We start from the raw sequence: 27,304 nt of genomic DNA, 5'->3' as shown, positions 1-27,304 counted from the left end.
TTCGATTTTCGGCAGTCGGCACAGAAACGAAAAGGAGCAGAAATCGAATTGGTATGCTGTGTTCTGAATAGTAGGCATGTCGCTCCTGAATCAATTGTTCAATCGAGGCCTTCTTGGCGCAAAATGGTCAGTCGGAAATGCTTCATTCCATTCTTTCCTCTTTTAATTCTTTAGCTTAGGTGGAACATGCTGATCATCTACCTGTTTGGTTTATGATTCACAAAGGAATTGTTTATATTTCGCGGAGTTTGTTTCTTCTTCCCTGTTTCTCTAATGCTCCAAGATCCAGTTGATATTAGCCCCTCTAATTGTTTTAACTGTTCTTCTTGTTCTGAATTCTGATTCCAATTTGAGGACATATACCCACTACCCATCAGTGGGTTCTTGCAAACTTGATTTCTTTTTTGAGATGATAATACTCGATCAGCCTACGATTTTTTTTGCGATGGTTTGTAGTTATTCATTTTCTAGTAATCTAAATGCGTATTCATGAAATTTTGCCATATATGGCAGTTAGTCTGGTAAAGTAAACAATTTCTTGTTGCAAACTTTGTAAAGTTGGTGGGTGCTGTTGTAGTAAAACATGCTTGAACTTGGCCATCTCACGTATCAAACTGGTGCAAAACAAGAGAGATGTGCAGTTGAAACAGATGCGCAAGGAGATAGCCCAATTCCTTCAGACTGGTTCAGAAGCCATAGCTCGAATCCGGGTACCCGTTGGAATTTAAAAGATACTGAAATACTGATACCCCTTACCTGACAGTTGCGTTTTGTATTCTGACTATCTTGTTTCATGTGCTCCCTTGTTTATTTTGTTAGGTGGAGCATGTCATACGGGACCAAAACATATGGGCAGCCTATGAGATCTTAGCGCTGTTCTGTGAATTTGTTCTTGCACGTGTTCCGATTCTTGAGAGCCAGAAGTAAGTTTCTCCGATGTCACTGAGCAAGTTACTTTTCCCTGAACTTTTTCTGAAGCATTAATTGAAATAATTAGTTTGCATTGGCAATTTAAAAAGAAATCAAACAAGGTATATTCAGTGAAGCTTATAGTTGCACTTCTAGGGAACTCTAGATCTCTCAAAGAATCAAAAGTTTCAGATTTCTCAAGTCAATTCCTGTTTTGCTAGGAAATTTCATAATCAGGCATAATGAGGAATTCCTGGAACATATATTAACCATAAATTGTAGCCTATAGTGTAATTGTGAAAGTCACGACATCAATGTCCCGGTCACCAGCTTTCAGTGAACTTTTTGAGTAGCCAACTTTGCATAGTGGTTATGAAAACCCTTGGCTAGTCAAGCGACTTCAGAAAGGGTTTTAAAACCTGATGCAATTCCCACTTTCGCAGGGCCACAAAGGGGTGGACTGGAGTTGGTTCTAAACTTTGCATTTTTTTGCACGAAGAGGCTATGCCCCTGACTTCAACCCATATCTTCATATTGGCAGAGTAAACTTTTCCATCTCGCCAAGCAAAGCTAATGTAATACTGTATTTGACAGGTCAAGACAATACCAAATAACAAGATCTTTATCAAAGAATAAGTTCAGGTTAGGGAAAAATTAGATGACACAAAATCAGATGGATAGATGGGGCTGAAAATCAAATCGAGTTCAGTATTTTGGGGGTGGAATAGCTGCTGAAAACTGAGAATGATCCAACCGCTGGATCAGAAAATATGAACCATCCTCCTAGTACCAGGAGAAGGGAAAATTAGTAATTTGGCCAATCAAAATAAAGATCAGAGAACAGAATTATATTGAGTATTCAATTTTCCTCAGAGTAATAAAATCAGCCAAAACAGATTAGTATTCATAGCAAATCAATTCAGAGTTTAGAACAGTAAAACAGCAACATATAGGAACAGGGGGAAGAATAGAGATTTCAATATAATTGCAGATCAGCAGGTCTGATCTGTACCAAACTTTAATCGAGCTCTTCTTTAGGTTTGAAGAACAGTTGGCCAAGGACAGATTCTAACGGCTGGATTATCCTAATCAGAATTCATGCCAAAAAAGTCTTGCATATGAATCTCAACTTGAACAGAATTTAATTTATAGAGTTAGAACAAAAAGTAATAGAAGATGAATTACAGAAAATGATTAGAAACATTAACTTAAATCGATGGAAGGGAAGATGGAAGAATAAATAAGATAGAAAAACACCAGTGCTTCACTCTGCAAGGTGGTTGGATTGATCAAACACCAACCAACTTTGATTGAACAGACGAACACAAGGGATTCTTCACCAATGGAGAAGGTGGGCAGCAATAGATTTCTCATTGAAAAAAATACGTGTACAATGCTCGTCCCCATTACAAACTTATATAGAAGACTAAAAATAGACTCAAACATTAAAAAGGAAAGGCCTAACCCAATCTTAACTAATAAGGTAACCTAATTTGACTAGGAAACTAAAATTATAAAGAAACTAACTCAAAACAGGAATGGACTTACAAAATCCTAATCCAACCTAACCAAAAGACTTAATAATAATTAAAATAAAGAAATAAAGACACTTAACTAACTAATTTCGTATGCCTAGCCTCTACCCATATTATACGGCCATTATAGTGGTCCATACAATGAAAACCTATTGGACTAAAGGTCGAACACAACCCAACTCAAGGCTCATTTCCAATAAAATAAGCCTATTTAGGTGATTTAACTGTATCGATTCTCCCCGACTTGAAAAAACTCGTCCACGAGTTTTGTAGTGATGAGGAGGAAATAACATGTGAGTAGCAGCTTTGATCATTCCCAAACAGAATTCTGGTTGTTTGTGGATGTTAGGAATGTAGTCTTCAAGCCGTGGAGCTTTCTCTTCAAAGTACCTTGGTGGCATAACGAACTCTATGTCGTCAACCTTTGAATCAATATAAACTGTAAATGTCATATTCATAGAGTCCTCAACTTTGTAACTATTAGAAAACCCTGGATCAGAGGAGAAGAAGAAGAAGAGGTAGAATAAAAGAGAGACCTGTGAGAGAGAAGAGCAAGTTGAGTGAGAGAGGAGAGAAAGGCAAAATTGGGTGAGGTTTCAAGGCTCACCTCTTAGCAATATGTATAAAAAGACTTGCATCCTAGAATAAGAAACTAACAATAGACTCCAATTAGGAGACTGACCTATAAAGAAAGTAACCAACTTACCTTAACTAAACTACTAATAAAGGGAAACCAAAACTGACACAAGCTGTATAAATAAATGTACATGTAACATATGTACCCCCACGATACATATGGTCATGTACACCTTACAACACCATTTGGTAGACTTTAACACTCCCCCTCAAGCTGGAGTATACATATATCAAAGAAAAGCTCCAGCTTGCAACAACAACGGCATCCCATGATCTTCAATCTTGAAAAACATGCACGTTGGAGAAGCACCATGAACATCAGTGTAGAACCTTGGAGAAAACTATCAGGTCATATCAGCAACAGTTAGAGAACAATTTTGTGGGAAAGAAACCCAATCAGCAACGATCAATAGTATAGGCAGTAGAGAAAACTTCTTGAATGCCAGAACACTAGAGCAGCAACAACAACACCATAGGCCTTTCACAAAGAAGGTAAGTAGTAAATCTTCAAAGAAGAAAACCCTGTGTACAACGTGCACAAAAGGGGCACAATCACACAAACCCCGTGCATAAAGCACACAATAGGGGCACAAAGGCATAAAGCCGTAATATCAAAGCCCACATAGGGGCAAAAGGGCATAAAGCCTCCAACAACGAAGCCCACACAAGGCCAGAAGGGCATAAAGCCATATATCAAAACCCTCTAAAGGGCACAAAGCAAGAATCTTCATAAGAAGATAGATAAAAGTGCAACATCAGGTTGCTATGGACCACTGATACATGTGACATAGATTTCCATGATCCACAGACAAAAGTGTTGTTCATAAGTTTCTGAGGACACAAGCACGTAATAATAATCTCCAAATAAACCAATAATAAGTCGGATAATAAACTCAAAATATGCTGATACGAGCAAAATAAGAATCTCCAATCAATAATGGCCTTCCAATCAAGCAATAAGAATCACCATCCAGTAGCAGCCTCCAATCCCCAATGCACCAATATGCCACCAATAATAATCTCCAATCTCGCCCTCATGTGTAGCATTACACATCAAGGTTCTAAAACTTGGATCTCGGTACCAACTTGGTCCTCGGAAAACCGAGTCGAGTCGAGATCTCGCCGAGCTGGTGCATTTTTTTTTTTCTTCTAACTCGAAGCCTCATCTTGGTTGGTTTTAGTCCTAGTTTGGGTGTGAAACTTGGTATTCAACCTATTTAGGCCATTTAAACACAATGACACTATCAAATTTTGCAAAAACAAAGTCCAAATATAAGTTTCACTTCGGACCATAGGTTGGTAGGCGTTGAGGGCGACGACGTACTAAAATACCCTACTCTACACATAGTTTAGTAATAGAAAGCAATCAAAACATTCAATTAATGTAAAACAACTTAAATAAGCATTAAAAATGTTAAAGTGTACAATACATCAATCTTTAAACAAATGTTACATAAAATGTGTTATGTTAATGTATTCAACCCCAACCATATCCACATAGAATTCCCATGTCATAGTGTTGCTATAGTTTTGCACATAGTTTGCCACAACACTCATATAAGTGTTGTCATCAATATATTCCAACTCTCCTATCTTAGGGTATAGAAGAGGCGGAGGCGGTTGGTTTGAGGTGTGAGATCTACTGCTACTGTCATATTGAGGCATGTATGGATATGGTTGGTTTGGGACTGGGAATATGGGCTCAAAACCAGACCCAGTGGTTTGATTGGCAAACTCATGTGTTGACTGCCCAAATTGACCATAGCCACTATATTCGAAACCGGTGCTCTCCTGACCATAATCATAGTTATGATGAGGCTGAGATGAATGCCACGACTGTCGCTCACTAGTAGTATCTATACTCATGCTTCCGAAACTTGCAAGCATGGTGCTCATACTTATGTCATCATCCTGAGCCTGTGATTGTTTGCGACCCTTCTTTCTCTTGTATGTAGCGTGGCCACCATGGTCTCGATCCTGTATGGCATGCGTAAACTGAGACTCACCTGTGTAACGCACATGGTCCACCTGCGTTCCCACATCATACTGGTACTGCTCGCGCATCCCCTTATGACTATCATCATAATAACCACCACTTCACATACCACCACCACCAGCAGGGTCATCACCATCACCACCATCACCATCACTATTACCACCATCACCATCACTACCACCACCATCATCATCATCAGCAGCAACACTTCCTATTGCAGCCTCAAAAGATCTTGGTGACTTTGAATGTTCACGCCCCTCTTTCGACATATAGTCCTCAACATCTATACCGGTTATGGACGCAATGGTGGGGTCGGGCCTGCCCCTAGGTTGATCTATATCTGGTGTACCACGATCCCTCACCTACTGGAATAGGGGATCCTCGTCATCATCAGAGTCCTCTTGGAAAATGTTGACTAGTTCGATGGGTTCTTTATCACTGGTGTCCATGCCTTCACGTATATGCCTAATCCTTAGTCTCATATTGTAATGCACATACACCAGTTGCTCCAGTCATTTGCTACCTAATCTGTTCCGCCTCTTCGAGTGGATCAATGAGAATGTACTCCAATTGCGTTCGCATCCGGAGGATGAATAAGTTTGTGAGAGCACTCTCATTGCTATCTTCCTCAGGTTGGGTCAACTCATATCATAAAGCACCCACCAGTCGGCTGCATTACAAATATAGAATATTAAGAATATGTACATTCTAAAGGGATAAAATTATAATTCATAAAATGTCATGCCACCTACCAGGGTCTGACTTTTGTCTATCCTCCATTGCAGCTTTTCGACTGAAACTTGCTGAGGCCTCTCTGAAGTTTTGGATATGTTTTCTTTTCAAATTTCAAACATTGTTAGAGGCATTAATATTTACTACTTAGTAATTACATTCCTTTACTTACTACCAAAGTACCAAGTCCCATACTCTCACCTCATCATTGCAGTCAGCCTGTATCTTGGCATTGGGCTCCAACTTCTCAATAACATTTTGAATTGCCACTAACAACTCTGTGTCTAGCCCAAGATTATGTGAGTACTAATACTTTGGATTCAGGTAGTATGCTGGTAAAGTGGAAACCAAGAATATAATTTGTTAGTGACTTAATGCTTTTGAGTTTGAATATGTAAACGTAAAAACTCATATAAAGTGTAAAGTATGTTGAAGTGTTGAACACTTGAACTCACCAGCTTTATGCAATGGATGACTCAAGTGCTTCTCCCACCGCGCATCAATGATGTTTGTGTATGACCTTGCACTCCGGGGTATCGCAGCTCTGACCAGATCCTTCATCTTCTGAAGGGGCAGCATAAATATGAGGCAAGGTAAGCTTCTTCTCTGTATCAACCATCCTTAGTACTGCCACCATTGGCTCTAATATGGCAACAACTTTATACAGGTCCTTCCAGAATTGGTCACTTGTAATGGTATATTGTGCTGCCCTCCCTTCTTCTGAATTAGACCCATACCAACCAAACCACTGTTAACTTGCAAACATCGACCTCAGACCTACCACTTTCGTCTGAAAGCTCTTCAATGCAATGTAATTGGTGGCAAATCGAGTAACACCAGGCCTTACTAAATCGCGATTGCATTTTTCCCTCAACATGGCTAAAGCATAACCATTGTTATATACAAAAGTGGTCACTTGTCTTGCCCTATTGACCACACTTGCCACCAAAGTTTTCTTCCCTATGTCTTTCAACATTAAATCAATGGAATGTGCTGCACATGGAGTCCAAAAGAGGCGGATCCTCTTACTCTTCTTGTTCATCAACTTTTCTCCAGCCTTTTTAAAGTTAGAACCGTTATCCGTCACAATTTGGATAACGTTTTTTGGTCCTATCTCATCCACTACTAGCTTCAGGTCCTTATACAAGTATGATGCATCCTTTATATGCTTCGATGCATCGACGGACTTCAAGAATACTATCTTCCCATTGCAATTCACCATGAAATTGATAATGGACTGTCTAGTAGGTCCAGTTTAATCATCAGCCATAAGGGTAATTCCATACTTCTCCCACCTTGGCTTCAGACCCTCAATGTACTCTTTCAGCGCCTCTACCTCCTAAGGCAAATATACATTATATAACTCATGTGGTGAAGACCCTTTCCATCTTGGGCCAGCCCTCCCTGCAGTGTCAAGGAATGCATGATAGTATGTTCCTTGTGCTACATTAGCTGGAATGCCATTGTATAACATGAACTTGCTTAAGGCTTTCCGTGCTTCCTCTTGTTTACCACCAAACACTTACGGGATGGTTGGCTGGTAGGCATCTTGTTGCCTAAAAGTAGATGGATCCTGCTAAAAAATGGGATCTGGGGAATATGCTCGTGGTTGGGTTGGGGGCCGTGGTATCTATCTTGTGCCAGTGCTTTTCCTCCTCTCATCTTGTTGCACTAGTGCAGCTGAGCCAGATCCACCAGCTCCTCTTCCCTGCTCATAGCTTCTCATATTCTCGTAATGCAAACTTTGTCTACTCTCTTCCAAAGTCTGCTGGTAAATTCTTCACTCAGCCTCTGATTCAAACACACCAGGTGTAGGCCTAAATTCAGTATCATCTCCTCCATAGATCTCTACACCAGGCCTCTCTAACACTGCCTCATCAAACTCTATTTGTTGTCTTTCCCTCTCAGCTTTCTTTGCTCGTCCTCTACTTAAGTGTTGGGCCAGAGCCACTTTCACTTGGCTCAGAACATTTCTGCATGAGGCAACGTCCTTACTTGTACCAGCCAATGTTGTTTTAACCTAGTGGCTCCTCCAGATAACAACTTTCCACAATAGTTACACTTGGACTTCTTTTTATCCTCGGATAGCAGGGCTCCATGTTGCTATGCTATATCTCTCATTGTGTACGAAATGTCTTACTTTTTATACTGTTACATAAAAAAACATGTATTAGTAACTATTAAAGACTTAAAGTAATGTATTAAAGACTTAAAATATTGTATTCGTAACTATTAAACATAATGTTAAGCTACTAGAACAATCAAATAGCTATCTCTTATTTATCCCCTGAACCTAGTATTTATTTCTTAATTAAAAATAAAATTTAGAATTTTTATTAAAAATATTTATACCTTAAAGTATAAAATATTATAATGTAATGATGTATTTGGCACCATTTGAAGTTGGAAATTATGTACATATGTTGTGCATAATTTTCCTACAAAAACAGGTATTTTTCCTTAATATTATATATTTTTTTATAATTTTAATAATATATTTATTAATTCTGAAAAATAAAATAATTTTTTTAATGGGTGAAAAAATAAAATGACTCCATGAGGCTGTAGAGCATCCAAAGTTGACCAATATACATGAAAATCACTTCCAAACAATCACTATTCATCCTATTTTTTTCAATTTTTTTTTTTAAAAAAATCACTTTTTTGCAAGAAAAAAAAAAAATAATAATAGAAAAAAAATTCGGACTCCATCAAGTGATAGATCGTCCAAAGTTGTGTAACATATCTTAAAATGACGTGAATCTACCAAGGATTGAACAGTTTTTAAAAAAAAAAAAAGATTTGGGGAAAAATAGTATACCTTTGAAAAATCCTTCAAATTTGTGATGAATCTTGCAAAAGTGAGTTGAATCTTCAAATGTGCAGCTGAATCACAGTTCAAGGCTTGAAATCCATCCAAAAAATGAAGGAACAAAGTAGTTCTGGGAAGAAGAGGTCTCGGTTTTGGGAAGAAAAGAGGATTTTGGGGGTTTTGGACAGAACTCGCCGAGATATGATGAGTTCTATCGAGTTAGGTGGGGTATTTAAGTGGTAGATGGGTAAAAATCTGGGTCGAAACCGAGATCTGAACCGAGATCCGAGATCTCGCCGAGAAATTGCACTTTTGAGAATCGTATACCATCTCGTCTCGGTTTCTCAGAAAACCGAGAAACTCGCCGAGATCTCGCTGAGTCGAGACGAGTTTTAGAACTATGTTAATACAAGTGGACAAATAAAGTAAAGCCACAAGATGACAATATAGCCAATGGGTGACAGCCAGAGTGCACCAACAGTGCCAAGTTCCAACATTCCATGTACGGGCCCACCCAAGGATCAGAGCACCTAAGCAAATATATGAAATAATGCATCCCGGGGTTCCAAAACCCAGCTTGCATTGCTTATGGGGCCACCAAAGTAACAAGATTTCAAGTATTAACAAGCAATGGCAGTATGGTAAATAACCAGAATTTTTCAAGCGGTCAATGGTAAATAAAGAAGTGATGGGACATGAAGGGGAATTAACATTTATTGGTTGGGGATAGACCGGGCAATAACAGAAAATATGGATATAAGCTGAATAAAAGAAGATGGTAAGGATAAAAGAGGAAACTCAAATAACGTAATGATGACACATGATGACATGAAAAAGGTTAAAGACGATTGGATTTGTCTTCCAAGAAACAAAAGGGTAAAACTGGAAAAAAAAATTAAAGGAACCACACAACTATGAGGGTGTCTTTAACCGTGGATGGATTTTAGTGGAAACTAGAGAAAGAAAAAGACAACCGTCTCCCTGTCTCCCCAACTAAGAAATCACTTTTTTTTTTTAGAATCAAGAAACAAGTGGGGCGGTAACCAAGAATGAAAACAGAGGCGAAAACCAATGAATCGAAGTCATCTGCACAAAGGATTCAGCAGCAAATTGAATGAACCAAGAGAAATCGATGGTCGTCTTGAACCGTCGAAACCCTTCGTCTCCAACCGAGCGCCAACATCAGCAAATAGTAGCACATATGGTTTCATCTACGAAAAAGCAATAGAATCAGCAATATGTCTTCTTCTCAAAAAATCGATACCAAGAACAGCAAACACTAGCAGACACCACACAACCAACTCCAGCGATCAGCAGATGGCAACAACCAGTAGCAGACACAACAGATTTGAAGAACCCAAACCCAGAAAACTGCGAGGCGGTAGAAGAACCCCTTGTTTTTCGATGCTTCGATACAATGGAGGTTTAATCAACGAATCAATCCTCAAGAACCAGCAATAGAAGAAAACAAGAAACGACAGTAGCAGACACAATAGCAGCAAACTATGATTAATCGATCAGCGGTAACAGGTATGATCGGTCAGCAGAAACCTTTTTTTTTTTTCTTCTTCTTCTTCTTCCTCATTGCTCTGATACCATGTTAGAAAACCCTGGATCAGAGGAGAAGAAGAAGAGGAAGTAGAATAGAAGAGAGATCTGTGAGAGAGAAGAGCAAGTTGAGTGAGAGAGGAGAGAAAGGCAAAATTGGGTGAGGTTTCAAGGCTCACCTCTTAGCAATATATATAAAAAGACTTGCATCCTAGAATAAGAAACTAATAATAGACTCCAATTAGGAGACTGACCTATAAAGAAAGTAACCAACTTACCTTAACTAAACTACTAATAAAGGGAAACCAAAACTGACACAAGCTGTATAAATAAATGTACATGTAACATATGTACCCCCACGGTACATATGGTCATGTACATCTTACAACACCACTTGGTAGACTTTAACAGTAACCTTCTCATCCATAGTTATCAAGGCGTCGCCTAGGCGGACACCTTGGTCCGCCTTGATTTGGACCCTTTCCAACACCTTGGTCGCCTTGCCGCCTTGATAACTATGTTCTCATCCATAGTTGTCACGGCGTCACGGCGATCCAAGTCGGTGGAGGGGTGTCACGTCGATATATCGACATGTCGCCCGCCATGGCGTTGCCATGGCGAGCATGTCGACCATGTTTTATTTTTTATTTTCTCTATTTTTAATGTGTTAATAGATGTATACTCAAGCCATGTTTTATTTTTTCTCTATTGTTTCTCAAGTTTTAAGAAGAAAATTCAGAAATCGAGGAGGGAAAGAAGAAATCGAAGAGGGAAAGAAGACAGGAAGAAGAAATCGAAGAAGAAATCGAAAGAAATTGAAGAGGGAAAGAAGAAATCGAAGAGGGAAGAAGAAATCGAAGACAGGAAGAAGAAATCGAAGAGGGAAAGAGAGTCAGGAAGAAGAAATCAAAGAGGGTCGCCATGGCGTAGGTCGCCATGCAGCCCTCTCCAGCGCCAGGACGCCATGGCGACGCCATGACAACTATGTTCTCATCTAAGACTTGAGGCATAAGCTCTATCTCTTCAAGAACAATATCATAAATGTCGATGACTTCTTTGCAGTGTTCTCAACCACTACCTCATCTTCCACTGTTTCAGCTTTGTCAACTATGATCTCTTCAATGTAGACCTCTTCAGTAGAATCGTTTACATGTTGACCTTCCATCTTTGAAGCTTTAAGCACTGTCTCTTCTTTATCATCACAGTTCACTGTGATCACTTCAACTTCAGGCTCCTTATCTTTGAATGCTTCTTTTGTTTCTTCCTTTGATGGTGCAAAATTGAGCTCAGCTTGTGCTTTAACAATGTTGGTGTCAAACTTCCAACAATCTCCGACTTGCAAACTGAATTTCATTGATGGATGCTTCAAGTTGTCTTCAACTTTGAAGCCCTTTTGACGGTAGTCTTGTTGAAAGGAATTAAATTGATGTTGCAGTCGAGCTTTGAATGTCCATATTAAGTATTTCTTTTTCAGTTCTTCTTTCATCTCGTCCCATTTAGTGGATGCTCAGCCATGGTCTTCAAGGTCCCTCTCATTGCCAAGAGAGTGAGAAAACTCGCTTACTAGGTTGGTTGTCAGTTTGATCATCCTCACACAATGATTCCCCCAGTTTTGCAATTTCTTGACAACCTCCAAGGGTACAGTGCTATCTAAAAAACTAAAAACAATTGAAATAATTAATTATTAGCAGAAAAATATTTTTGACACCGTGAAGCCGTAGATCGGCCAATGGTGTCTAACATATATTTAATTGATCACTATACAATGTACATAACCCCTATATTTTTAGATTTTTGTTGTAGTAAAATTAAAATTCTTAAGCAGAAAAATAAAAAAATAATATATATATACAAAAAAAATATCGACACCGTGAGGTTGTAGATCGGCCTCCGGTGTTTGACGTATATTAATTTCATCACAAACAAACATTTATTGATCATGTTTTTTTTTCAAAAAAACATTTTTGGAGAAAATGGTTTTACCTGAAATAGTGGAAAGTCTTCACAGATGTGCTAAGAAGGTTCAATCCTGTGTTTTCCAAGCGCTTCCGGCGTAGATGCAGCGATGATTTGAAGAACAAACCAAAAATTACAAAAAATGAGTGAACACTGAAGCAAAAGGACCAAAAACTCGAAAAATTGCAGTCTTGTGAGCTCTCGGTCGAAATTTCGACCGAGAGTCATGAGAAATTGTATATTGATAACGTGACTTTGTAATATCTTGCCGATATTTCGACGAAATGTTACAAAAGCTCGAAATTTCGCAAAATGACCGAAACATCGGTCAAAATATTGCATTTTTTTTGTTTCGAAGTTGCATTTCATTTCGATAAGGTCGAGATACTCGAAATTCTTGAGATTTCGACCGAAATATAACGAGTTTTTGTACTATGCTTGGGATACATCCCTTTTTGTCTTTTGAAAGATAATAGTTTGTTGAGCATTGTAAATTTATTTTTTGGTGAATGGAAAATATATTAAAAGAAATAGAGAAAGATATACAAGCCAAGAAGGCAACCAAGAGGAAAACCCTTAACTAAAGAAAACAATCGTCAAAAGGAGGATACAATAAAATACCAGGGGGAAGAAACAAGAACAAAATGGGGGGGGAGGAAACAAAACAGAAGATGATACACCAAAATTAAAGAGGGGGAGGGAGAAAACACATAAGATCACAAGAATAAGCTATATGCCTATTTCTAGCAGTGCCAGGACAGACTGAGCAATTTGGAAGAATTTTATTCTTGAGCTCAAAATTAATATCATTCCAAATCTTCTCAATTGAACGCGGCGAGGATGACCATCTTCTTTTATTTATCTCCCACCAGATATGATGAATGACCACATTGAAGGCCAACTTGCCCAGGGAGTCGCAGGAAGACTTGCCATTAAATGATTTTTGAACCTACCTCCATTCTCTGTCAAAGAACTAGATCTCCACTACCCCTAGGTCTAAAATGAATGGTAGGAGGCTTACTCCAAACCTTAATGAGATTAAGGCCTAGTTTGTTTGACGGGGAGGATGGGGTGGGAATGTTGTGGGACTGGGTCCCACATGGTAGTGGGTTGGGGAACAAGGGTGGGATCTTTTACTTTTCCATGAACAATAACCAAAGTCCTTTGTTTTTTGTGGGACTTTGGATAGCATAGGGGTGGGATTTTCAAGTGCCACGTCAGCAGACAAAGCATTTAATGCTGTTCCCTAAGCTTTTGTAAGTTCACCACCCTAGGTTAAACAAAAAGGTTAGGGTGGGGTTTTGAAGTGCCACATCAACACTTTCCCACCCCACCTAAGTCCCCGTCAAACAAACAGAGCCTAAGAGAATTATTAGGGTTTGGATGCCAATATCAATCGTGAAGAATGGAAGACACTATAGCAAGTCTGTTAGAGCCAACATCATATATGATTCTATCACCATATTTAGAAATGAGCACCCCATCAGGTTTCCAATTATCAAGCCAAAGGAAGGTTTCCAAACCATCATCAAGAGATGACTGAATATGATCAGAAAACAACAACAACAAACTCAGCCTTATCCCAACTTAATAGGGTCGGCTTCATGGATCCAAACAAAACAAAGTAGGGAAAGTTGAGGCCTAAACAAAAAAGGGGAATGAAGAGATGGGAAAAGAGGGATGGGAAATGAGATGAGAAATGAGAAATGAAAAATGAAAAATGACAAATGAAAGATGTAAAATAAAAAGAAAAATTAAAGATGAAAGAGAAAAGTAAGAGGAAAGAGGCACAACCCAATTAGTCAGGAGAATCTCAGCTAAATGGGGTCTGCTACATAGATCCTTGCCCTCCAATAGGCTCTATCCGAGGTCGTAGTTGGTACAAGACCTAGACAATGCATGTTCTTCCTCACAACTTCTCCTATGGTCATTTTAGGCCTGCCCCTAGCTCTTTTAGCTCCTTCGATAGTGATCATATCATTCCTTACTGGAGCGTCCCAAGGTCTCTGTTGAACATGGCCATACCACCTCAAACGACTCTCTCAGAGCTTGTCATTGATTGGGGCAACTCTCAAGACAGCTTTAATATGATTTTCTTACTTTATCCTTCTTGGTTTTTCTGCACATCCATCTTAACATCCTCATCTTTGCTACACATAGTTTCTTAATATGACACTTCTTAACTGCCCAACATTCTGCCCCATACATCATAGCTGTTCGTACAACAATCCTATAGAACTTTCCTTTAAGCTTTAAAGGAATACATCGGTCATACAACACTTTGGACACCTCTCTACTTCATCCATCCCTCTTTAATCTCTTCTGTGAAAGATCATCCTCTGTCACTTTCCTTATTTATGATCGAACCTTGATATCTAAAGTAGTCACTTTGCGGTATCTCTCTTTCCTCAATTCGCACCATGTCAGTAACTATTATAGTATAACTAAATTACACATCTTATACTCCGTTTTCGTTCCACTAATCTTAAAGCCTCTTGTTTCCAAGGTTGATCTCCATAGCTCTAGTTTAGCATTAATCCCTATTTTTGTCTCATCCACCAAAACGATATCATCGGCGAAGAGCATACACCACGGGACCTCGTCTTGAATGCTTTTGGTTAGGTCGTCCATGATAAGCGCAAATAGATAAGGGCTTAAGGTTGATCCCTCATGTAACCCAATTGTAATTGCAAATTCCTTGCCCTGACCTCCCCACAGATCTCACACTCGTCACCACGCCCTATACATTTCTTTAATTACATCCACATATTTACTCGACACCCCTCTCTTCATAGAACATGCCAGATTAAATCTCTAGGGACTCAGTTATAGGCTTTTTCCAGGTAAATAAAGACCATATTTAGATCCTTCTTGCTATCTTTGTATCTTTCCATGAGCCTCTTTAATAGGTAGATAGCTTCTATCGTGGATCCACCTAGGGGTGTCAATTCTAGGCCCGGCCTGGCAGGCCTGACCAAGCCAGCTCGGTAAAAGCTCGGCTTATGCCCGACACGTTTAATAATTGGGCGGTACCAGTGTGAGATTCTAGTCCATTGGGCGTCCAACTGGACCGACCGATTCCAGGCCCGACCTACCCTGCCCGGTTACAGCCCGACCTAGCCTAACCCATTTAAATTACTTGAAATTCCCATTTTACCCTAAGTAAACCAGTGTAAGTATCTCTGCGAAGTGGAGAGAAAAGTCTTTTTTGAGTTCTAAATTCTGATTTTTCTGGTGGAATTGTGAGTCTCGTGAATCCTCTTTCTTTCATAGGTTTCCAAAGGGTAGAGGCCCACATTTACCCATGTAAGCAAACACAGAAGCGAACCACATCATTTGGAGAGAGATCTTTGGATTTCTTATCTTTCCCTTTTTGTTATCCCTCTTTAAGGTCGAGAGTTCCACCAGCCTCCCCGAAATCCTAACAGAAAGAACATCCATGGCGACCACACTTGGCCTTCTAAACCTCCCTGCTCTCTCTCATAAACCTATCCAAACCCAACTTGAACTCCCATTTCTCTCCGACTTTCGAAAATCCATCTACCAGAACACTCACAGCAGACACCAGAACACGTCAAACAATAGATCCAAAGGCAAGTCTATTTCAGATCTCCACTCAATCTCACATTCTGCAATTTAGTAGTTGATGATTCTGATTTCCTTTCATTTTTCTTCTTATATTATTAATCAATCCATCGAGCAGGATGCCCTTGTAGTTAGTGGGGAATTCGGGATATTGGAAGGTCGACCTTTGTGCTTATGCATCCAATGGCGGAGTTCTTCTTCTGTAATTAATGGAATGATTAAGATGAATAAATCAATAAATAATGAACATCATCCTTTTAGCCTGGTTAAGGCCCGTTTAAAGACTGTTTAGAATTAAGCAAACTCAGCCCGGTTAAGGCTCAATTCTAGTAGCCCGATTATAGCCCAAAACCGACCGAGCCTGACTGAGCCCGTCTAGGCCTGGCCTGATTAGCTAAAAGGGCGGTCACGGTGCAGGGTTTGAGATTGGTGAAACCCGGTTAGACCTGACCGAGACTGACCGAGTCCGACCGGTTGACACCCCTAGATCTGCCTGACATAAAGCCAAATTGGTTTATCGAGATATGAGTCTCTCTTCTCAAACGGGCTTTAATAGCCTTCTCCCAAAGTTTCTGTTGTAATATGGGTACAAGGGTAGAATTACCAATAAGGGTAATTCTGTCTTGTAACCATTCTAGAATATGCTCTTTCCTATTATAAATAAAGCTGGCTATGTCTCATTAGACACAAAAGTCATATTTTCCCCCAAATCCGTACTAGGCAGGGATCGACCTACGGATTCAAACCCTAATCAAGCCTCTCTCTTCTCTTCTTTCTCCCTAGCACCGCCGCCACCATCACCTAGCCACCACCTAGTGCCACCACCACCTGCTACCACCTCTCTCCCTCTCGGTCTCTCTTGGTAGCTCTCTCTCTCCCTCTTCTAGCGTTACCTAGAGGCAGTGGTACTGCCTCCACCATCTCTACCACCCTCGGTGGTGCTTTTCTAAGGGCCTCTTTGGTATCACTTTTCGTTTTGTTTTTTTCCTATTTAGAAAATTCATTACTGAAAACCATTTTTTATGAAAAAATAATGTGTTTGGTAACTATTAAACATAATTGATTGTAGAATGAAAAATAGGTTTGGTGCAAATGATTTTTATAACAATTTTTTAAGAAAGAGCCCAAACCCAAACCCCATTTGTAGTTTAAGTGGTGGGTGAAGAAGGCATCTCTTCACCCATCTTCCTCCCCAATCTGAAACCGTCTTTATGCTTGTCGTTTTCTTCACCTGATTTCTTCTCCATCTTCTTCTTCTTATTATTTTTCCTTTTCTTTTCTTCTTGAATCGAAACCCACCCGAGCCTTACTCTCCCTCTATAGCTAGTCATCGAACCCTCTCCCTCCCATCTTCTTCCTCTCCAATTTTCTATTCAACCGAAAGACCTTTTCCATTTTTTGGGTTGAAAATCGAACCCTCTGCTTCTGTTCTGGTTTGGGGTAGGGGCGGCTAGGGTGATTTGGAGATGGTAATAGGGAAATAAAATGAGAGAAAGAGAGGGACGAAAGGAAAAGATAAGAGAAAAAGCTCACCTGAGACGATGATGCCGGAGCTCCCTTGAGCCAGGGAGAAAATCAGATTCTCCTCCTCCTTTTCCACTTTATTTTTATTTTTCTCAACTCCAATCACGACTAACCAGCAGCTGCATACCATTCCCCTGCTGTTTCCTTTCTCTGGTTTTCTCCACCGCGAGCTCCATCTTTTCACTCCCATTCTCATTCTTCCTAAACCGAAACCCACCTTCTACTTCATCTCTAACTGATATATATATATATATATATATATATATATATATATATTTTTGTTTTCTAAAATCTCAACCCAGCCGAACTCATCTCCTTTTCCCATTTTTTGAAACCCACTCTCTTCTCCTATTTCTGGAACCCACTCACCGAACCCATCGAGGTTCCTAATCGTCGGGGAAGAAGAAGAAGAGGAAGAGAGGGAGTGGTGTTAGCTTTCTAATTAAAAGAGGAAACGACTCCTTTACCCTCGACTTTGGGACCTTTATAAGCACATGCTCATTAAAGTACCGGAAAATGACTAAAATGAATTATTGGCCATTATCCATAATGGACTCTCGAGTCCATTAACATTTTGGGGGTGTTTTCAATTATTTTGATGTTTTGTAAATAGAAATAGGGTCCATAAATTGTACCAAACACTTGTAAAAACATTTATGTGTCTGAAAATGAAAATGAAAAGTGATACCAAAGAGGCCCTAAGCCACCGAGGGCTTTTTTCCCTCCTTTTTTCGTCCTCCCTGTCCTCTCTCATGCTTTGAAGGGCTGCTTCCACTTTTTTGTGGATTTTTTGGTAATTGGTTGATATTATAGTTCTCCAGCAACCTGTGGGGATTTTTTTTGGTAACAATGTCAGATCTTTCTACTGCTGCATCTGGATCTGAAGGGCAAGTTCATGGTTCTCATGACGGCTTCCCTACTTAACCTGTATGCTCCGTTTGTTTAGATGGGAGCAATTATTTGGTGTGGTCTCGATCCTGTTACCTTGCCATTGATTCCCGTGGGTATCTAGTTTACCTTGCTGGCACAAAGGTGAAGCCTAACACTTAAGTGTTGAACAAGAGAAGTGGAGTTCTGCCAACTCCCTGGTTACGTCTTATCTTCTCAGTAGTATGCAACCCCAACTTGCACGGGGCTATCTTTTGTTGGATACTGCTGTCAAGATTTGGAAAGCTGCTCAGGAATCTATTCATAGGTTGGGAACGATGCCCAGGTCTATGAATTGTGAAAGAAGCTTCATGAGACCAAGCAACGGGAACTCAGTTTGTCCCATTATTATTCAGAGTTGCACAGTTTGTGGCAGGAATTAGATTTCTATGATACGTTTCAGGCCTCTACCCTTGTCGATGTTATTAAATTTCATGAGGATAAGTTCTGGATGTATGATTTTCTTGCTGGAATTAATTTTTAGCACGACCAGATACGTGCTCAAGTCCTTAGTCGGGATCCCTTCCCTACTGTAGATCACGCCTACTCTCTGATCCAACTAGAGGACAGGTGTCGAACTCAAGGTTTAAAGTATTGGTATCGTATCAGTCAGGTGATTTTAAGAGACGTATTGTATCGTATCGTATCGTTTCGGAGATACGCATCGAACAATATAGATACATAGAGAAATGGCCAAGATACACATGGAAATACATTTTTGGAACAAAAAACAATATAAATAAGCAAATATGTAACAAATGTCATGCATAAACGCTAAAATGGTGAATAATGTATAACCAAACAAGTGCATTAAATTGAAATTGTTATAAAAGATGAGGTTTTTTACATGTTATAATCGTCTCTAGCCATGAAGAGTATTGGGTGATGCAAAGGATGATGTTGTAGCACTCCTTGATTCGTTTTTTTAGTTTAAAAGTGTGAAAAACCAAGATGAAATGCAAGATTTTAGACTCTTGTTTGAGAATTTTCCTTCATTTTTTGTTAAATTAGGAGTTGTATCGAGTTTGTGAGTGAAAATGGTTTTTTTATGGAATGTATCGATGGTATCGGTATGTATCGGTAATGTATCAAGCCGTATTGGCCGATACGTATCGATATGTATTAAACCACCCATAGATACATATCGATACGTATTAAACCACCCACAGAACCCTTTAGTGGACGTATCGATACCATCGATACGTATCAGTTGTATCGAATCGTATCAGCCTGTATCGGTAGATACAATTCAAGGCAGTTCATTTTTAAAAGATGTATCGGTATCGACCGATACCGATACGTATCGGTTCGTATCGTATCGATCGATACTTTAAACCATGGTCGAATTGCTATGTTGACTCCCTCTTCCCAGGACCGATCGACTCTTCTTTCTGGTCCCTCGAATACAGCCCAAAGGTTGGTTTCTCGTCCCAATGATCGTTCTGTTGTTCACCGAAAACCTATCCAGTGTGATTATTATGGGAAAGAGAGGCATACCAAGGAATTTTGTTGGAAGCTTCATGGTTGTCTCACTGCCTCTTCTAACAAAGGCCGTGGTCGTGGAAACAATCAGCAAACCATACTAAGACTTCTGCAGTTGACTCTACACCTAGTGGTGCTCCTTCCACCTCTCAGGATGAGCTTACTAGGCTTCTCTGTCATTTGGTAACCAAATTGTACTCGTCAGCTTCGGCCAACCCTGCTTCCACCTCCTCTTCCATATTGGTACCCTCGGATTATGCATCTCCAGGTATTTATTTTGCTGGTCATTGTGCATCAGTAGTTTCCCGTCAATGGATTATCGACTCCGGTGGTCAGAGGCACATGACCGGTACTGCCAGCCTTTTTTTCAAGTATTTGCCTTGTTCTGGTAAAGACAAGGTTTGCATTGCTGATGGTTCTCTTTCCTCGGTCTCTAGGAAAGAATCCATCACATGCTCTCCTACTTTAACATTGGATTTGGTTTACATGTTCCAAATTTTGCGACCAATCTTATTTCTATTAGTCGTCTCACTTTCGACCTTAACTGTAAAATGAATTTTTTCCCGTCTTATTGTCTTTTTCAAGATCTGGTAACAAGGAAAACGATTGGCTCTGATAGGGTTCATGGTGGTCTTTATTTGCTCAATGAGGCTGCTCCTTCTCACCGTCATGCTCATTAGACCGTTTCTGCTTCAGCTCTAGCTGCTTCTCTTGATTTGCTTCTTTGGCATAGGCGTTTAGGTCACCCTCCAGTGGGTACTTTAGTTAAAGTTTTTCCCAATTATTTTCCAAATGTAACACTAAGGATATTTTTTGTGATGCTTTCATTTTGGCCAAGCAAACTCATTCCTCTTATTCAAGTTTGAATATTAGAAGTGTTTCACTGTTTATGTTAATCAATTTGGATGTGTGGGGTACTGCTTGTACTTTTATTTCTGGTTATAAATGGTTTGTTTCTTTTATCGATTGTCATACCCGAGTTACTTAGCTTTATATGATGCACCACAAGAGTGAGGTTTTCACCTGCTTTCAATTGTTTCACAATTTTGTTCGCACCCAATTCAATGCCAACATCCAAATTCTCCGTAGTAATAATAGGACAGAGTATAAGGATGGTGCATTCCGGGCATATCTTGTAGCTCAAGGTATATTTCATCAGACAAATTGTGTAGACATACCTACTCAGAATGGGGTAGCCGAACGCAAGAATCAACATTTACTAGAGGTGGCATGGTCTCTCATGTTTGAGATGCATGTCCCACCACAATATTGGAGTGAGGCTATCTTAATTGCTGCCCTACCTTATCAATCGAGTGCCTACTCATGTTCTTGACTTTCGTTCTCCTCTTCAGGCTCTTCAGGGATCCAATACCTTTCTTATTCCACCAAAGTTATTTGGATGTGTTTGCTATGCACAAAATCACTAGCATCCCTGTAAGTTGGAACTACGTGGATTGAAATGTGTGTTTGTTGGTTATTCTCGTACACAGAAGGGCTACAAGTGTTACCATCCTCTGTCCCGTCGCACGTATATGACTATAGATGTTATTTTTAATGAAGCTGCTCCCTATTTTTCTTCGGCATCTCATCAAGGGGGAGACTCTCTATGGTTTGGTGAAGATATGCCTGATATGCTTGAGATGCCTCCTCTTGAAGACTATTCCCCTGTCCAGGGGAGACTCAACCCATTGCAGTTGTTCCAGCTCCTATTGTTTATAACTGTCAAGCTCGTGGGAAGCAAATTAACACTACCACAAGTGCACCGACCCTACCTAGTCAACCAGATCTTCCTTCATCAGATCCGCCATCTCTAGGTAATTTTTATATAAGTCTCCTATTATTTCTGATCCTTCCCTAGATCTTCCCATTGCTGTCCGTAAAGTGGTTTGAACTTGTACGCAACACCCTATTTCTCAGGTGGTTTCGTATGAGTCTCTTTCCCCATTATACCGTGCTTTTGTATCTTCTTTATCCTTTGTCTCTCTCCCTAAGAACTGGCAGGAGGCTCTTCAAGATCCATGGTGGAAGGCAACTATTATTGAAGAGATGAAGACTTTGGAGAAGAATGGTGTACTTGGGACTTGGTATGCCTTCCTCCTCAGATGAAGATAGTAAGTTGCAAATGAGTATTTGCAGTCAAACAAAATATGGATGGTATGGTGGATCAATACAAGCCTAGGTTAGTTGCTAGGGGGTTCACACAGACCTATGGACTTGACTATCAGGAGACGTTTGCACCGGTTGCGAAGATGAACACTATCCGTGTGATTCTGTACTGTGTTGTTAACCTTGGGTGGGAATTGCAGCAACTGGACGTGAAAAATGCATTCCTCCATGGTGAACTTGAAGAAGAGATATATATGGATATTCTTCCTAGTTTTTCTACTCAGAAGACTCATGGGAAAGTGTGCAAGCTGAAACGTGCTTTGTACGGATTAAAGTAGTCACCATGAGCTTGGTTTGGGAGATTCCATGGTGCGATGGTAATCTTTGGTTACCTATAAAGCAATGCTAACCACACCCTCTTCATCAAACAATCTGGATCCAAGATTGCTATTCTTATCGTCTACGTAGACGATATTGTTGTCACTGGCAGCAACACTGAAGAAATTTCTCGCCTCAAATCATAACTTGATTAGGAATTTGAGATCAAGGACCTTGGCCAACTGCGATACTTTCTTGGCATCGAGGTTGCCTCTTCTATCAAAGGTGTTTTTCTCTCTCAACGGAAATACACTTTGGACTTGTTATCTGAAACCGACATGTTAGGGTGTAAGCCTTCAGACACTCCTCTTGAAGCCAATGTTCGTCTCTCTAGCAAGACTGGTGAATCTGTGGATAAAGGTCAGTATCAACAGTTGATTGGGAAATTAATTTACCTATCCCATACTCGACCAGACATCGCCTTTGCCGTCAACATGGTTAGTCAATACATGCATGATCCTTACACCTCACATTGGGAGGCTGTTACTCGTATATTACGGTATTTGAAATCTGCCCTAGGAAAGGGAATTCTTTTCTTACCTCATGATCACCTGCGAGTGGAAGCCTTTATTGACTTTGATTGGGCCAACTCTCCTGATGATAGATGGTCTACATCTGGTTACTGTACTTTTGTTGGAGGTAACTTAGTTACTTGGTTGAGCAAGAAACAAACTGTCGTTTCCAGGTCAAGTGCTGAAGCTGAGTTCCGGGTCATGTCCCATGGCATTTGTGAATTAATGTGGCTCCGGGGACTGTTGAAAGACTTGGATATTCCTTTTTCTTTGCCTATGATGCTTTACTACGACAATAAATCTGCTATTAGGATTGCTCACAATCCAGTCCAGCATGATCGCACAAAGCATGTGGACATTGACCGCCATTTCATCAAAGAGAAGTTGGAACAGGGACTGATTTGCACTCCATTTGTGAAGTCTGGAGACTAGTTAGCTGATGTTTTTACTAAGGGGTTAAATAGTAAATTGTTTCTTCCTCTTGTGTGCAAGTTGGGCATGTGTGATAGCCATGCACCAACTTGAGGGGGAGTGTTGTAATGTGGGTAAAAGGTTTGAATTGTCAATAGGGGTAATTGTTCTATAACTATTCTAGAATACTCTCTTTTCTATTATAAATAAAGCTGGCTGTGTCTCATTAGACATAAGTCATATTCTTCCCCAAATCCATCAGTTTCATAGTGCGACTCATTAGCTTTATGCTTCTATAGTTATTGCAGCTTTGGATATTACCTTTATTTTTGGAGATCGGGACTACGGTGCTTCTCTTCCATTCATCTGGCATCTTCCTAGTGTTCATAATCCTGTTAAACATATTGGTTAACCAATATACCCCACAGCCTCCCAGGGTTTTGCACACTTCTATCGGAATCTCATATGGGCCTGGTGTCTTGCCTGCTTTCATCTTTCTTAGGGCTTCTTTAACTTCCGCCACACTAACCCTTCCTGCATATCTATGACATGTGGTGTATTGTTGAATAATGTAATTGTCCAGGTCATTTGTTCTCGACCTATCTCCATTTAGTAGGTCACAAATATACTCATCCTGGCCCAAGAAGCAAGATGTCTATGTTTTAGAATCTTTCTCCAGGCCCAAGAAGTATCCTGAGAGCAAGAAACAGTCCAGATAGAATCAGACTTGAGATGTTTGGGAGTAAACGTAGTCAACCCAATATTCTTCTTTCTAGAAGCAATGCTCTAAACAAGCTTAATAATCCCAGCAAAGTTAGATTCATTTACTCTACGAAGCCCAAGGTCACCCTCAGCTTTTGGGAAGGCAAATTTTGGCCCTACTCATGGAGGGTTCTTGGCCTTTCCAAAGAAAAGACGACATAAGAGACTCAATCTTAGAAGTGATAGAAGCAGGAAGACCAAAAACTCCTGACCGGTATGTATAGGAATTCTGCATGACTGATCTAATGAGCTCAGGGCCCGCGAAGGAGAGTAATTTAGTCTTCCATTATTGGAGTCTCTTTCTAAGCCTATTGAGAATAGGAAAACAATGATGGGTGGCAAGCTTAGAAGAGATCAGAGGAAGCCCCAAGTCTGTAACCTGATGATGACCTTCTGAGAAACCAAGGATATCTTTCAACTGAGCTTTCCGATCTTCAGGAACACCTCCAAAAAAAGAGAGAGATTTATGAGGGTTGATGGAGAGACTAGACATCACAAAAAAGAATGTAACTCATCTGAGATTTCAGTAACAGAAGAGGCAGAGGTTTTAGTAAAGATCAATAGATCATCGGTAAAAGATAATGTGTGATCTTCAAAGCCATACATTTAGGAATTGGCTGGATACAATTTGCCTCACTCTTGCTCTTCAGAATACTAGACAAACCCTCCATAGCGATAGAGAAAAGGAGGGGGGAAATCGGACAACCCTGGCGAATCTCTAATTTTGATTCAAAATAACCTTGTGGGGATCCATTGACTAAGATAGTGAAATGTGCAAATGTGGTGGGAATGCATTCTCAAATTTAGTCAAAGTATTAGCTTGTACTGTATTGGTGGTTTATTAGGCTAGTGCCATGAAAAGTAGTTGGTGATTGTTTTACAACTCAGAGGACCAAATATGTACATTGCTCTGCAGACTCTAGACTTTAGAGATTCTAACATATGTGGAGGACATTTGGATTTTGTACCATGATGGTCCTAATTTAGTTTCAAACTGTTATTAATGAGTTAGTAGAGGGTATAAGTTGGTGTAACATGTGTCTACATTGTTATGATTTCTAGTAGTGGGAAGGATTTTTGCGATTGTGTCAAGCCTGTTTTCACATGTGGGAACAAGAAGAACGTCAGGGCTTACAATATTAAGCACCACTCTGGTCCAGTAATAACATTTCCTGCTAAGAAACTTTTCCCATAAACTTGATGACAGCGTTACTTCCTTTGTCTATCATGATGTTCATATTTGTTGCTGGAATAATTTATTTACTTTGGATATATATATTTCTCCTAATTTACGGAAATGCTTTTCTTCTTGAGGAAACTTCATAAACTGCAAGGGAAATTGGTTCCTTATCTGATGGGGAAGTTTATAGATTATGTGCCCATGCTCTGATGCATGTAACTGAATAAAATTTTCCAATGTATCCTACTTGAAGGATTACTGTTTGTTGGTTGTCTTCATGACCGTGTTTCACGTTTGACAGGGAGTGTCCTTCAGAGTTGCAGGAAGCTATTGCAAGCATAATTTTTGCTGCTCCCAGATGTTCAGATTTGCCGGAGTTGTTGCAAATAAAGAACCTATTTACTACAAAATATGGAAAGGAGTTTGTGTCAGCAGCTTCTGAGCTTCGTCCTGATACTAGCGTCAACCGTGAAGTAAATTGGATCTAATATGTTCGATGTTTTGTCTAGAAGATATTTCTGCAGTAGCAACTAGATCCCTTATAACTTGGTGGTTCATTTTTGTGACTTAATTTTTACTCTCCTTTGTGTCATATTTTTTGTAGATAATTGAGAAACTTTCTGTTAAAGCCCCATCTCCAGAAACAAGGCTCAAGGTTTTGAAGGAAATTGTAGAAGAATACAATCTAGACTGGGATTCTTCTCTCACAGAAGCAGAGTTCAGTAAGAAGCATGAAGATCTGCTGGTATTAGAACTATCTTGCTTTTCATTTTTTTTCCTCATAAGTATGTTGGTAATACCTAACTTATGGCTAATAAAAGTGCTTTCATTTTCTGAACATTTTATATGGAGGGGGGAGGTTAAGAATTCTAAACAGGATTTATAATCTTTGCTATTACAAGCCATAAATCCTCTTTACAAATTATCTGATTACTGGGAAAATCGGAAGTTGATGCTGCCTCCCATTTTCTGGAAATGATTGAAAATATGGGTTATGAACCAGTACTTTATTTTGCTTTTCTATATTTTTCTAATGTTGTGCATTGGTGGATAAAGTTGTGTGTGTGCAAATTAGCCTTCGTATAGATTTATTTTACTTGTTATGGCTCAAAGCAATCAGATAAGAGCATGCAATTATTTGGTGTGCGACCAAATTGAGCTCCTTGGTCTCTGATGTGTACTATTTAATGACTGTCAAGCTTTTATAAATGCTCTATAATGAGGATTCTTTTTGGATTAAATTCTGATTTAAAAAAAAAAAAAAGAGCGGCCCAGTGCATGAGGATTAAATTCTCGTAGTCTGTCCAAAATCTTCCTTAATCCCTAACATAGAAAAGTTTGTCTATTATGGTATATGAAAACATTCATTTGCTTGAACAGCTTTTGTTGAGGAACCTTGCAATCTTGCTTGGCCATGAGTCAGTTGGATTGGAGGATATCTAACCATTTTAAATGTGAAGAGCTACTTCCTGTGAATATTCATCCTTTTCTCTTTTCCCTCTTTTTTGATGTATTGTTGCTGAATAGATGAATTATTGCTGAATATTCATCAGAGATTGGGATGTTATTGTAGGAAGGTTCAAATCAAATACTCGATGAAGCTGCGGACTCTCAAATGATCGCTAGACAGTGCTCAGTTAACTCTACACTGTCCAACGGGGCTAATCCTATCATTACCTCAAAAAGGAACAATGAAGCTCAACAGCTTCAAATCCCCACTCCACCCAAAGGGGACATGCCCTTGATTGGTCATGATAGAGCTGAAAGATCAATTAAGAATCCTAGTGAGGGACCAATTAGTAATATTAAAACAGAGACTAGATCTCACTCACCTGACATCTTGGAGGTAGCTCGAGTTGCCATTGCCTCTGCAGAGCGTGCCTCAGCCACTGCCCGTGCAGCTGCTGAGCTTGTGAATGTTAAATTTGGTCCATGGATGCAAGAAGGAAAATCTTCGTAATGCTTTATGTATATGATGGTGAATGCCTTACTTGAGGTATTACTGCTGGGAGCATAACTTAAATTGCATTTGATCTTGGAGGATTCAGAAATAAAGGATGAATAACTTATTGAGTAACGATGTTGTGCATATTTTGGAGCCAGAGAGCACGGTAAATTTTACTGATGAGTGCTGATATAGTAGTTGTTTCTTTTTCTTGCCAAAAGAAAATAAATGCATTATGTAAGTTGTGTAAAAATAACTGTTACATTTCCTGTACCTTATTTGTTGTTGTGACATGATTGGTTTTGTATGATTCTTGTACCATAGTATTTTGTTGATATCTTTGAACATGTTTGGAAGTTGGAACACCA

At 39.7% G+C, this 27,304-nt stretch overlaps 1 protein-coding gene across 1 annotated transcript; it reads left to right on the top strand.

Moving 5' to 3' along the window:
* Positions 1 to 27,304, top strand: LOC122664218 (IST1-like protein). Its single transcript, XM_043859947.1, has 6 exons — positions 1 to 126; positions 578 to 710; positions 820 to 923; positions 25,293 to 25,464; positions 25,596 to 25,736; positions 26,565 to 27,304. Exons 1-6 carry the CDS (start codon positions 77 to 79, stop codon positions 26,949 to 26,951), a joined length of 987 nt encoding a protein of 328 aa, XP_043715882.1. The 5' UTR covers positions 1 to 76; the 3' UTR covers positions 26,952 to 27,304.

This window comes from Telopea speciosissima, chromosome 6, assembly GCF_018873765.1.
Source record: "Telopea speciosissima isolate NSW1024214 ecotype Mountain lineage chromosome 6, Tspe_v1, whole genome shotgun sequence".
In the NCBI taxonomy this organism is placed as follows: Eukaryota; Viridiplantae; Streptophyta; class Magnoliopsida; order Proteales; family Proteaceae; genus Telopea; species Telopea speciosissima.
This window is presented reverse-complemented; position numbering and strand designations above follow the sequence as displayed.